The sequence below is a fragment of the Myxocyprinus asiaticus genome, chromosome 15 (assembly GCF_019703515.2).
Source record: "Myxocyprinus asiaticus isolate MX2 ecotype Aquarium Trade chromosome 15, UBuf_Myxa_2, whole genome shotgun sequence".
NCBI lineage: Eukaryota > Metazoa > Chordata > Actinopteri > Cypriniformes > Catostomidae > Myxocyprinus > Myxocyprinus asiaticus.
The window spans coordinates 32,096,011-32,109,852 of NC_059358.1; the positions used below are offsets into that span (position 1 = coordinate 32,096,011).

A 13,842-nucleotide genomic window follows, 5' to 3' on the forward strand; every position below is an offset into this window, starting at 1 on the left:
ATGTGCCTGCAGGGATTGAAATGTCAAAGTATGCATCTTTGTGTAATAACACATGCCTTCTTCCCAACAAAGCTCATTGTTTGGCTCAAAGTGGTGGTCTACCACAGGCAAAGATATTTTGAAGGAAACTCAGATGTCCTGCACTGTCTTCTAGTATAAGTAAAGTCACAATGCAACTACACTGCCTTGAGTGTCAATGGGCACTATGAGGTCATCTATAAAATTTGAAGAAAGCTGAAATTCCAGTTTCACTAACATTTAATAACAAAAATAAAATTTGAGGACTTGCATGTGATCTCCAAACCTTATAAATACGTATGTACCCCACTCAAGTGTTTAAAACAACACATTACGATACTGTATTTATCAAGAACAAACCATTGGGGAATTGTTTTAAGTGCAACAATGCTGCCTGCCATTGCATAATAATGAAACTAACAAACTGACTGACAACATTTCTGACTGAGTAGTTTACAGTAAGATTGCAGTGGTAAGGGCTTGAAGCCATGTGCGCCTGAGTCCTATTTCCCCCTGCCAACAAGGGGAGGCCAGTATCTGTAATAGTTATATGTCTGAATGTTATGATGTAATTTAAGTCCTTAATGGGGTCTGGGGATTTGCTATTGCCGTTAGGAGATCAAATTACAATTTGAGGAGTTTTGGAATACATAAAGTATTCAAAACCAGTTTCTTTACACTATCAGTCATCGCAGAGTCTGGAAAAAAGCTTTACTCAGAAGTTTTATTAGACCACGAGCCTACTATTTAAAGGGACAGTTCACAAAAAAAAAAAAAAATAATAATAATAATATTGTGTCATTATTTAGTCACCCTGTTGTTCCAAACCCATATGACTTTCTTTCCTCTGTGGAACACAAAAAGAGATGGCAAAACATTCCATCTCAGTCACCATTCACTTTCTTTGCATCTTTTTCAATTCAATGAAAGTGAATGGTGACTGAAACTCTCAGCCCTTAACTTTCTGTTTAACATCTCCTTTTGTGTTCCATGGAGGATAGACAGTCATACAGGTTTGGAACAACATAAATGATGACAGAATTTTCATTTTTAGGTGAACAATCCCTTTATTTTGCCTATTGCCTAACGTCAGTTGTCTTAAAATGTTTGCCTCATTGTCAAATTTAGGCCAGCTTCCCGTTGACGCCACAGGCACAGTGGATAAATTCTCTTAAAATCAACAAAACATACAGTTTCACACAATTGTTTGATTCTGAGATATTTAAGTGCCAACTTTACCAACTCCCAAGATATGGCCATTGTAATAGAAGGCTTAAAACATTAGGGAGCACGAGTATCTGTATCTCATCAACAATCACAAAGACTCAGGTTGATGGCTGATTATCCAATCAATTTGACAATTACAAAAAAATGTGAAGGATTACAGAACTGAAGGCAAGATTGAAGGTCATAAGCTCTGGAGAGCCTCAAAACAGAGTGAGTCAATGATGTAATGCTTTCACAGACAAGTCCCACAATGTGTTCCAACACTGGAAAAAGCAGGCCGATCGGAGCGCACAGCTGCCCATGCTGCGCTCTGCTGTGGTGAGTAAATGGGGCCCAACCCAGTGAGGTCCCCTTACACAGTACCGGGCACGACACCAACACCGACCACTTCTGCCAACAAACGTGAACAGGAAATCATGGAAAAAACAGTGGAGCAGGGAGAGCGATGAAGCACATGGATGTGAATGCAAGTAAAAGGAAAGAAAACAGCCATACTCCTCTCCACTAGAGCTCTCTATTACTGAGAGAGAAAAGCAGTTGTTATCAAGTCATCTGGATGATTTTGCCTCAAGAAGTTAATTCATATGTGGCTTACTGTATAGGATTAAATATGACATTTTAACTTAACATGCTGCAGTTATGAATAGTATGCAAACATGACAAGGCTTTGAACAAAGTGATGTCCAGAGGGCTTATTATAATGTTAAGTGAAATTAGCGAGTCATAAGTAAAATAAAAGCATCAATAAGAGCTTTATTATAGATATTGGCTAATCAAGTTACATTTTTATTTCAGTTTATATTGAAGAATTTAAGTTACCTTACTGCAGACCTAAAAAAAAGTTTTTTTCGTTTTTTACAAAAAGTACTATGGCAGTGTCATTGTTTCTGGACATGGCAGGTCTGCTATACAATGTTTTTTTGCTGGACACGCATTTTATTTACATCTTTGTTTTTTTACCATTCCAGTAGGATTCTTTAAAAGTCCTTATGCAACTTTCATGGCACATTAGTACATACTACATAGTATTGTCATCTGATACCATACTTTTATTTTAGGGTTGTCTTGCCTTGTTGTACAGTAGTAGTGTTTTTCGTACCTGCCATAAGGAACAGAAGCCTACAGTTTTTAATTTCATACTGCCATCATGAGGACATCTACTGCACTGCATTGTACTTCCTATGAACAGGAAGTACATATGAATAAATATGAACAGTTATTTACAGTTACCTCACATTTAATCAGAATCACCAGATGTTACACACAAGTGGTCTTGATTAGATACACATGCAAAAACACAACATAACACATCCACAGCATCATGATCAGTCAGGCCTCAACAAACCACTGCATTCATTTTGGTTTTGTGCTTTGCAAATAGGCAACAAAAAAACGTCACACTGTCAAACCACTGGTGACCAATTGATCAAATAAAGATAACCGATGATGAAAAATGCACACATGCATAAAATGGTGATTCTTATATGAGGGATGATTAATGCTTAAAATAAATAAATAAAATAATAATAAATAAATAAACAAACAAACAAGACTGTCCTTGGATAGATTATAAAAACTTTAAATTTTATCATATCTATTTAATTAGCCCTACTTGTTTCCTAATTTTAAAGACTGTTGAAAGGCTAAATTTATCTTTTTTTGGACTTGCCACCCACCCACCCATATTTTTTAATTTCCCTTCTATAATCAATTTATGAAAAGTTTTAATAAAATTAAAATTTGTTACCATTCAATTGGTGTTTGTGTGTACAATTTGTATATATTTTTTTACTTTAAAAAAGAATTGCTTACAATACTGGTGTCATTACCATCATGCCAAGTATTTTGAGTTTTTCCACTAGAAAAAAAAAAGAAAAAAAAAAAAGGTTTTTGTTAAGTTTGTTATGATGTAAATGAGAAGTAAGAGTGGAGCATCTCTGTCAGGAGTACACATTGATAATTTGATCAGAACTTTGTGGAGATTTAGAGTAAAAAACGACTTAAATATTGATCTGTTTCTCACTCACACCTATCATATCACTTCTGAAGATAAAGATTTAACTACTGGAGTCATATAGATTACTTTTATGCTGCCTTTATGTGCTTTTTGGTCACCATTCACTTGCATTGTATGGACATACAGAGCTGAGATTTTCTTCTAAAAATCTTTGTTTGTGTTCTGCACAAGAAAGAAAGTCAAACACATCTAGAATGGCATGAGGGTGAGTAAATGATGAGAGGATCTTCATTTTTGGGTGAACTATCCCTTTAAGGTGGTTTTACCAAATTAGTTTGTATTTGAGAACTATAATTTCTTTCTTTATCCAAGGCTTATCCAACTTTTATTCCAAAACGTTAAACATTTTAGTGTGTCATAACCATCACACACAAATCGGCACACGCAGAAGCAGAACTAGAGAAATAATATCTCATATCAACAGCTGTGACGATGTGTGCTGGGGTTTCCTCCTCTCTCACCTGCTGCTCCAGCTGCCGCTGTCTGCCGTGCGTGCGTGTGCGAGTGAGCGCGTGCGTGCAACCTCTTTTCCGCTCGACCTGCGCTGCTGTAATTCAATGTAGCAAAGACCATGACAGGCATCGCCGCCGCCTCCTTCTTCTCCAACATTTGCCAGTTCGGGGGTTGCGGACTACTCTTCGAGTCGCTGGCAGAGCTCATCGTGCACATCGAGGATAACCACATCGGTAAGTGCGCTCGCGGAAACACAATCTGTGCAGCTGTAGCTCGCGCAGTAATGGCCGGGTTCGCGTGCACTTCCTGCGTCGCAGCGGCGATGTTGCTAGGTGTGGCGAAGCGATGAGGTGAAGCGCTGCGTTTTGCTCGAGTTTCATGACGATTCATAACTCATTCGGGGTTCGTTATGTCCCTTCTAAGTAGTGCTTGATCTGAACGTGTAAACAAAAGCGGTAGTGTTATTTCTGCGCACGGCCCGCACAATCACGGAGCTGCTGCTGCGCTCATGGATCTGTGTGTTCAGCTCATCCACTCAGAGCAGCTCATGAACACTAAATGCATGGTTAGATAAGACCTGTCTGCGATTAAAGTCCCCGAGAAGTTTACTCAAGACTTGTTAAAGTAGCTAAGGCAGAATTAGAGCTTTCCTAAGTTGGATAAAGGAAACGGGTTCATGGAGACGTCACTGACCGTGAACACTATGCGTTATAATAACATAATAGCAATGCTATGAACATGATATGACATACACATATCATAATAGGTTAAACGGATACATGCACAAGATTCAGAGCAGTTGCATATCAGAATCAGGTGACAATGAAAGTAAAGTAGATGTTTACCTTCTAATGAAAGTACTTGTATGAATTACTAGCCTAAATGTGACACTACGATGGCAGATACATTTCGATCATACCTCTTGATCCAAACATTACATATATTGCTCATCTAATGTTTTGTCAGGTGTTTAAAAAATATTAAATCATTAAACCCTGGCATTGTGTTCTGTATAGTATAGTTTATTGGCCAGCTTTTTGTGTGTGTAGTTCGATTCGGACTGCAGCACAGGTGGTTACATTTATGCATGTTCCCCACTTTTTGTAGTTGCTTAGTATTTACAACTGCAGATATAGGGCATAGGGTTGCACTAAAGCCTTTCAGGACCTGATTTGTTGTCATTCTAAAGCAGGGGTCACGCTGGGGTCAGGAATGACTTTGAGCTCTTTTCCACCGACATGGTTCAGCAGGTTCCTGAATTCTCGAACTGTTCCGTGTATTTGCACCACAGAAAAAGCCGTTCCGGGGCCGAAAACCTGGTTCTGCACCAGCCCCAAAAGCTTGCTGTTCTCCATGCAGGAACCGATTATGTCAGGGGGCAGAGGGCGGGATAATGTTTCATCACCAGGTAAAGTTTTCCCAAACAACAACGGGAGCTACCATCAGCAGCAAAGAGTACTTCTTGGCTCTATAACAACAATAAAAAAAAAAAAACAATTATCAGACATCAAAAGCATTCAGGTAACACGGACTAAACAAGCGCTCTACTTGCAATATGGTATTTATGGAGATTCAAGATAAACTAGAGAGAGTGCAAAGGAAAAAAATAGTCTATGAGAAGATACGGTAAAAAATGGTACATGCTGGCTTCAACTGGACAATTGACCAAATTAAACAAATTGAAAACACTTAAGAGAGTACAGGGGCCATAAGAAGGACATAAGCAAAAGCAACAGTGGATGGACTAATGATGTTTTGGACTCGGACACCAACCAGCCTGCTAACTAACCGGGGCACTGAATTCAGTCAGTCACGCTTGAGATAAACACAGAATCGCCGGAGTCCTCTGCAGCTGATCTCAGTAAGTTTTTATATTTGCCAACTTTGTTAGCTTTCCGTACACTGTATTTTGTGCATTGTTTTGTTCAGTAAGGTGATTTTTGACCAGCTACACACTAAGTTCGGAAGATCGCGGCTATCTGATGGGATTCTCAATCAAGACGTAAACATAATATTATGCTATGGCAAAAATCCAAATCTATCTAAAAACCGTCTGCTACACCAATTAATAATGATTCCACTGTTATAGTTTACAGAACTTAGCAAGTTAAGCCATAGTTTATAAAAAATAATGTAATAACATTACCTGTCGGCTTTAGCGTAGATGTCCTCTCTGGCAATCTTGTTGAGCAATGTAATAACGTTGGATTGCATTAATCCGTAAGTTTAAATATGTCCATATAAACAAGAGTAAAAGCTGTATACAAACACACTGTGACGCACCATGTTTGTTTGTGGGCTGATGAGGTAGTCACGTGAAACTACCACATAGCCTGTTACATCATCGTTCGGTTCTCAGGTAAGTGGAAAAGCGCAGCCGTTTCGGCCGTGAACCAGCAGAGCACAGGCTCAGCACGAGAACCATCGCCATTTCAGTGGAAAAGGGCTATTTGAGTCCCAGCCTGCAGAACTCGTATCCAGTAGAAAAGATGCATAGATAGTGTCAAGGCCCTGATTTACCTTGCTGTATCACTATAGTGTTAGGGTTAACGTAAATGAATCATGTTGGTTCAAACCCATATTAATTTATTTTTTCTGTGGCACACAAAGGGAGATGTAAGGCAGCAGAATGACAGCCTCAGTCACCATTCACTTTCATTGTACCTATCATCTGTTTTTCTGTCTCAAAGAAGAAAGTAAGTCATGCGGGTTTGGAACAACATGATGACAGAAATGTACAAAATCTACAGTGCTTGCTGGTTTTCGGCACTGTTAGATATACAGATATAGAGCAAAAGTAAACATGAAATGACTGAGGGCATTTTAATGAAGTCCAAAATATGTAAGCATTGGATGTGATGGAATGCTGGTGTGCTCTGAGACAAAAATGGCTGCTGAAAAAGAGCACATCAAAGGGGTATTACATATGTTTTGTCATGAACAAAATGCTCTCTGTAGGAAGTCATATCTATTTCATTATGGTGGCCTATAGTCTCTATAGTGCTGATGGATATCTCATTCAAGGGGACTGGATCTGGAATCTCTGTTGCTGTAATTTAACACCATGTCTACCTGTCCAAAAGACTCTGGCAAGAGCCTGCATGGAGAGGATTTGTAAGGAGAAACCTGACTTCTAGTGACAAACCACCACCCTCTTTTCCTCTCTGTCTGACATTCCTGGTTAGCTCAGCTGGCCTTTGGAAGGGAGATCAGTGAGTAACTGTCTTGAGAGCTGATTGAAATCATCAGTCCAGTTGACTGTTCTAGCTTGAGGAACTTTTTGTCATCTGTACACTACACAGTCAAAACTCATTCTGCAGCTCGATGTCTCTGCAGCTGAACAAAGTTTTGCTATGTATGTATGTAAGTTTTACAGCTGAAGTATGTGTTTTTCTCAAAGTTACTGTTACAGGTCCTGGGCAGATGTGGGACTATAACAGTGAATGATGTAATTTGTATGCTGTAAGCAATAAATGGTAGAGAGAGACAAGAGTTTTGCATTTTGTCGCACGCATGCACACACACAAATACACATACATAATCACAGTGACGTAACCATATAGCAGTCCAAAGTGAGTGTGTCCTGCATCAAAGAAGCAGGATACCCGTAGGGTCTGAAAATCAGTGCAGGATTGCAGGTATTAGCACAAATTTAATGTAATTCCAGAATCCGCGCGCATAAATCAATGCTTACGCATCCTTCTCTCCCTCTCTCATGCACCTCACTGAAGGCTTGTTAAGTTTCGTGTAAACATGCGCAGAAAGTAAGTCACAAGTAAGTCTTTCGCATATTTACTGAACTTAAGATTTGACGTGCGAATGCCGTTGTGCCGCTTTTCTGTAAGCGAGTAATGCGATTGAACTTTAGCTCCTGTTTAACAACAAAGCAAAGCTGTCAACATTGCAAACGTGCAGTGTCGGAGTGATCTAGTTTTCCTTTCATACTACTTTTCATATCACTCCCTCATATCATATTACAGAACCTTTGACAAGAAAGGCAGAAACAGCAAAAATGCTTTGTGTAAAATGCAACAAGAACTACTCTTGGTGAAGATAACCTACTGCAGGGAGAAGAGAAACAATTAAATACCTTTTACATCTGTCATCTCTATCTCTGAAACTCTGTCTGACCTGTACAGGTATTTTATCTATCCTGTGAATCAGTCAATTTTAATTAGTATGTAAAAAATATGCATAAATAAAAATAATAGAGTAATATGAATACTATAATATTAATAATATACATTATATGAAAATACATCCATTTTTATTTTTAATATACATATAATTCAAGCAAGGTTCTCTCTCAGAATTTCATCTGTTAACATTTTCAATGCATTTTGTCAACATTAAACAGCCATTTTAATGTAACTTGTGAGTATTGACTTGTACTCTTAAAGTGATAGTAATGCTGTCATCACTTGCAAACATTTATGATTTTCTTTCTACCGTGGAACTCAAAAGGAGATTTTAGTGACAGTGCATGGCGACAGAAACTAACATTCTGCCTAACATCTCCTTTTGTGTTCCACAGAAGAGAGAAATTCATACAGGCTTGGGGGTGAGTAATGACTAAAATTTCATTCAACTGCCCTTTAAATAACTGTTAAATGTTATCTGCCATAATGTGCTATAATGATTCTAATGTCGTTTTTAAGCTATTCCTCCACCAACATGCGCAAATACGGGTCCGGCATTACAGTCTTGTGGATGCACGCACAACAGAAAAAAATAATAGGGGAACACTGGATAACCAAGTGTATATTTCACGAATACAGTACTAATTGCTTGCTAGAAATGGAATCAAAAGTTGGAAAAAGTGGGAAAATGTACATTTACAAACAAATTGGCTATCAACTGCCTCTTCTGCCGCTTTTTTTTTTTCCTTCAGCTCAACCGCTGTGGAACGCCACGCATAGGATTGTGGGATTTCATAGGTAGTGAAGGATACATCTATGCTGCCTTCAAAAATCAATCTGATGATGGTATCTCAGTGGACAGGATGTGACGTAAACATTGGTTTCAGGTGTGCCTGGGTCCCTTCCTACCTCCGTTTACAGCATCCATAAGGCAGCATTTTCCTGATATCAGACGCAGCCCAAGATCTCACGGATTACTACTACTGTATTATAGCTGGGAAATACAGTTAAACGTACAGCTTTAGCATTAAGGCATATCACAGCTGAAACACACAGTACTAATCAAAGTACTGGAGTAATCCAAAAAAATATTCAAGGTGCTTACATTTTACCAGAGTTTCCGCGTTTTGAGGAGATTAGAGGTCGACTGTTAGTGGATTTTGCCGAAATGATAACTAATGTGGTGGAAAAGGCCTATAACCGATTAATCAGCTAATATTTTTTTTAATTGATTTACAGAATGTCAGAAAAATTTGTATTCTTTCCATCTATGATGGGCACAGACAAAGTGTCCTAAATAAATAAAATCCCAGATGCAGTTTATTGTTCAGCCAAAACCAGAAAAAATTAAGATTTGGTGCATAATGCGGGACTTCGAAGTATAAACAAGCTCAAAACACACCGGGGACTCTTATTTTAAAATGACAAAACAATGAACAAACTATCTGCTACTATCGCCATAGATTATTGCCAATAACGATAGTTCCAAAAAGCAACTATTTGCACCGAATAATTGGTAAAACTGATATATTGGTCTACCTCTAGAGGAGATATAAATATTCAACATAGCAGAGGAGAGAACAGTTTCTATAGTGAATGGCTCTTGAACCGGCTACACTATACTCTGGGGGACCCCCACTCAGATGGCTATTTTTACACAGAGAAAATAGTATGTACTGTATTTGACCAGAATTCCCATTATCTTCAGCAAGTTGACTAACACTACACTAATCGCAAGTAATCGCACATGCTTTATTGCTCTCTCTCTCTCTCTCACACATACAAACACACACACATCCTTGTTTCTTCAATAACTTGTTAGAAACAGCCCAAGCCGTCATTACTAGTTCTGAAGTGACCTTTTTGAATTAGATTACCTGCAGCCGAATCACAGCTGTGCTGATGTAGGGCCATACAGCACTCTTGATTGTGTGATTTTGCTTTAATATACAGTATATAAATACTTATTGTGACAATAAATAATCATTCCTAACATATATACACTAATGATTGGTTGAACACAAAACTCCCTTTAACTTCATCCTGTAACACTTAAAGTGCCCAGCAGGCTAAACCCCAAGCAAGTGACGTCACCAAGGCAACGTTCACACAGCAGCAGAATGCGGTTGTCAGACCTGTTTTGAGTGCTTAATACAGTAACGTTCACACACAGTTTGGTTATTTATAAGAGTGACAACCACATTCTATAACCGAACTGATACCCGCAAATGTTCAGGAATCACAATCTCATTCTTGGCAAACCCGTGCTGTGTGAACAAAACCTTACTGGACAACTAGGGCTACGTTCACACAGTCAGTGTTTGGGTTTGACAACCGTATTTACTTACAGGTGTGAGACTTGAAATGTCCTGTTCATACAACAGCTTACAGTAGCAGTTAGAATAATATGTCTGTATGATCGAACAACCAAATTCACAACCGTATTCTAACAGCTGTAACCATAGTGACAGTGACTAAAGATGGTGAAGTCCATAACACCAGCATCTCTTACCACAACTAATGCCGCGTTATTAAACCAGTCCAATCGAGGCGCGAGTTCATCCATCAGATCATAATTAACCAACAGTGGCTTTTAACGCTTTTTAACTGTTTGCAGAGCACAGCTTTTTTGTCGCTCGGCTCGCACCCGTGAGCAGCCCGTGGAAAACAGTGGTTGGATATTCGGATGACACACAGCTCATTTCTCCATCTCTGTGAGTTAACAAAACTCCACATAAAACAAACTAGACACAGGCGTGGACATTGCAGCATGGCTCTCACGGTGCATGACATAACTAACAATTAGTTGTCCAGTATGGTTCCGTTCACACAGCACAGGTTTGCAGAGAATGCGGTTGTGAGACGTGAAAATTTGCGGGTGTCAGTTCGGTTATAGAATGCGGTTGTCATACCCGTAAATAACCAGACTGTGAATGAACGTAACCATAATAAGCACTCAAAACAGGTCTGACAACCGTATTCTGCTGCTGTGTGAACGTGTCCCAAGTAACGGTACAGTGTGAAGCACATTTCTTTATGATAAATTACGTATACTCCCATTTTTTTTAGATTTACATATTACCATTCAAAACCTTTACAACATTTCTCCTCATTCAACTCTCATTTTTATCCAACGATGTATTCAGAAGTCTAAAAGTAGCCTCATAAACCAGATCCCTTCTCTCAATCTAGAGTTACAGACTTTATCTGAAAACAGGTAAGAAACTGAACTTTTATATTACAAATAAATGACACAGAACTAAAAACTACAAAGTAAACATTAAACAGAAACACAACAAATAGATGTTTGAGCATGTTTTGATAACAATTTGGCATGTTATTTGTGTGTTTTTCACATTTAACTGACCTGTAAGCAATAAATGACAGAGACAAGAGTTTTGCGTTTAGTCCGTTGGGTTTGTGGGGCCCTAGGCGAAATTATGATAATGGGCCCCTGGTGTGAAAATTTTCATAGCTTTAAAACATTGATAGAACCAATGCAAACGTGATGAGCAGATTTTTTTTAAGAGGAACCACTAAAAAAGAAGCACAATACTGTATAGCTCGGTACATGACAAATAATTTGTACAACATGAAGATGTTAGGTTAAAATGTACATGCATGCATAAGGGAATACGTGCATTTTAGGTGCTGTGACAAGTCACCATTTTATCGCATTATTATGATCACCTTTCAACTTTTTTTCTATAAGTACAAATAAACCAATGTCTCAATTAATATGAGGTCATGGAAACTGCAAGTATGATAATTACTGGGTAACATTTTAAAATAAGGTTTGCATTAGGTATCATTAACAATGTATAATACAATTTTCTTAGCATTTATTAATCTTGGCTAAGGTCAATTTATAAAAATACAATTGTTTATTGTTTGTTCGTTAATTCATATTGTTTTAACTAATGTTAACTTATAATTTTTTAATGTTAAAAATGGACTAGTATATGTAGAATTAACTAAGATTATTAAGTACTGTTTATAGTTAGTTCATGTTAACTAATATAGGTAACTAATGTTAACAAATACAACCATAAAGGGCGAAACATGCTCTACATAAGTACATGAAAGTGGTCCGGTTAAACATGCTTAACGTGTGTTCTTGCGTTACCGTGGCGTGAACAAACCTTAGTACGCAAGGGGGCGATAGAGTTAACTTCAAATGTCTGTGCCATTAAACAGGATGTGTTATTATTCAGGTAAGTGGCTATAAATATACTGACTTTAAATGACTGTTGCTCCGCCATGACAGTAGTTGAGCTGAAAGAGAAAAGACAGTAAAAGCGGACAGTTTACACTAATCTTGCTCTAGCGCCGCTTGCAGCAACGTTGAGAATGCAATGCTTAGTTGCGTTAAGTTATGAGGGTGGGGGGTTGGGATTATGTATAAATAAAATTACATATTTTAAATAGGGCCTATAAGCACAACACCTCGAAATATATATTCATAAACAAATGTAAAGAATTAACACATACCTCTTAGAGAGCAGAGCTCTTTGCAGATAGTAGGGTTTGGTTATTTTCCAGATTAATTGTGAATTTGTGAGTTTTTTGTGCCTTTATATCGACTGTGTCTGAATTCTTTCCCCAGCAGATTATACTTGAGAAAACGTGAAAAGCCCTAATGATTTATCAATCGCTTTTTCTGCTATCTTTTACACAAAATAAGCCTCAATAGCCACAAAGCAATATTTTTCAGAATTTATTTCATGCGTTTCTGTCAGGCAGGCACATTATTCAGCAAGATGTGTGATCTGTGTCTAATAATACTGTGAAAAGAAGCCGCGCTCCAGTTCCCAGCAATGCTTTGCGTTATGAATAAATTATGCAGATTAGTGTGTACTGCTTAGTTTTACTTCTAGCCTAATTGAGATATACTGGTGTTATTTCATTTGTTGTAACTTTCAGTTATTTGTCTTTTTGTGATTATTCAGTTAATTTTATACTTAATATGTTGTTTTTAGTTTTCACCATCATTGTGATTTGTATGTTAAATGATCAGGTCCACGCGTGTTGCACGCTCACTTGAGTGTGTGCTTGAGAGAAACCATTGGACTGTCGAGAATTTAAAAATGAAAGTTGTCAATGTGTCTCAATCATTTGACGTGTTCATTTACTTTGCATGTGTTTGCGCCTTCGCGAGGCCCCCCAAGGCAGGTCAGGGCCTTAGGCGGTCGCCTGATTCACCTGTAGTACGGGCCGGCCCTGCTGCATCCTCAGTGTCTTAGAAACAATGCAGCTGAAAATTATCTTATAATTTACTCACCCACATGACATCCTAGATGTGTATGACTTTTATTCTACTGCAGAACACAAACAAAGATTTTTATAAGAATATCGCAGCTATGCAAGTCCATACAATGCAAATGAATGGTGGCTTGAACTCAGAAGGTCCAAAAATCACATAAAGGCTGCATAAAAGTAATCTATAAGACTCCAGCGGTTTAATCAATGTCTTCTGAAGCCATCCAATCGGTTTTGGGTGAAAACAAAACAAAACACTCCTCCTTTGCCACTGCAGTCTCTAGGCATGATCATGATTTCAAGGCAGCCGCAGAGACCTAAGGTGCGTTCCAGTCCACGGGGACTCTACACAGTGTTCACTGCTCCCTACTCACTGAGCACAAGATATCTGTTGAAGTTCACTTCACTTGACAGAATTTGTTCATTTGGAATACCCTGCAACATCATCAAACACAGACAATGCTTGAGTCACGCTGATCACAGTGTTCAAGTAAGATGAAGCAATAGACTCATACAATGTATGTAAATACATATATGTACAGTAAATAACCTTACATCTATATAGTGTATATAAATTAATGTAATACATCGACGTGTATACTTATAAAAATGTATTGTAATATATTTAAATTAATATATTTCTCTAGACTTGTAACCTGTAAGTTAAATGACTGTTGCTGTTTCATATAAAACATAAGTATGGTTAATTTATAATATTTGTGTCTTAAC

The 13,842-nt window shown here is 38.1% G+C and overlaps 1 protein-coding gene across 2 annotated transcripts in view; it reads left to right on the plus strand.

Moving 5' to 3' along the window:
- The first annotated feature begins 3,768 nt into the window (after positions 1-3,768).
- Positions 3,769-13,842, plus strand: part of LOC127453269 (juxtaposed with another zinc finger protein 1-like) — a 31,361-nt gene continuing 21,287 nt past the window's right edge. Inside the window, exons 1-2 of one of the 2 annotated variants that reach the window (XM_051719505.1) lie at positions 3,769-3,948; positions 8,250-8,276. In XM_051719505.1, the coding sequence (XP_051575465.1) occupies positions 3,834-3,948; positions 8,250-8,276 (142 nt within the window). In that variant the 5' untranslated portion in view covers positions 3,769-3,833. The remainder of the gene's footprint in view (positions 3,949-8,249; positions 8,277-13,842) is intronic. The other variant, XM_051719506.1, reaches the window with a different exon arrangement.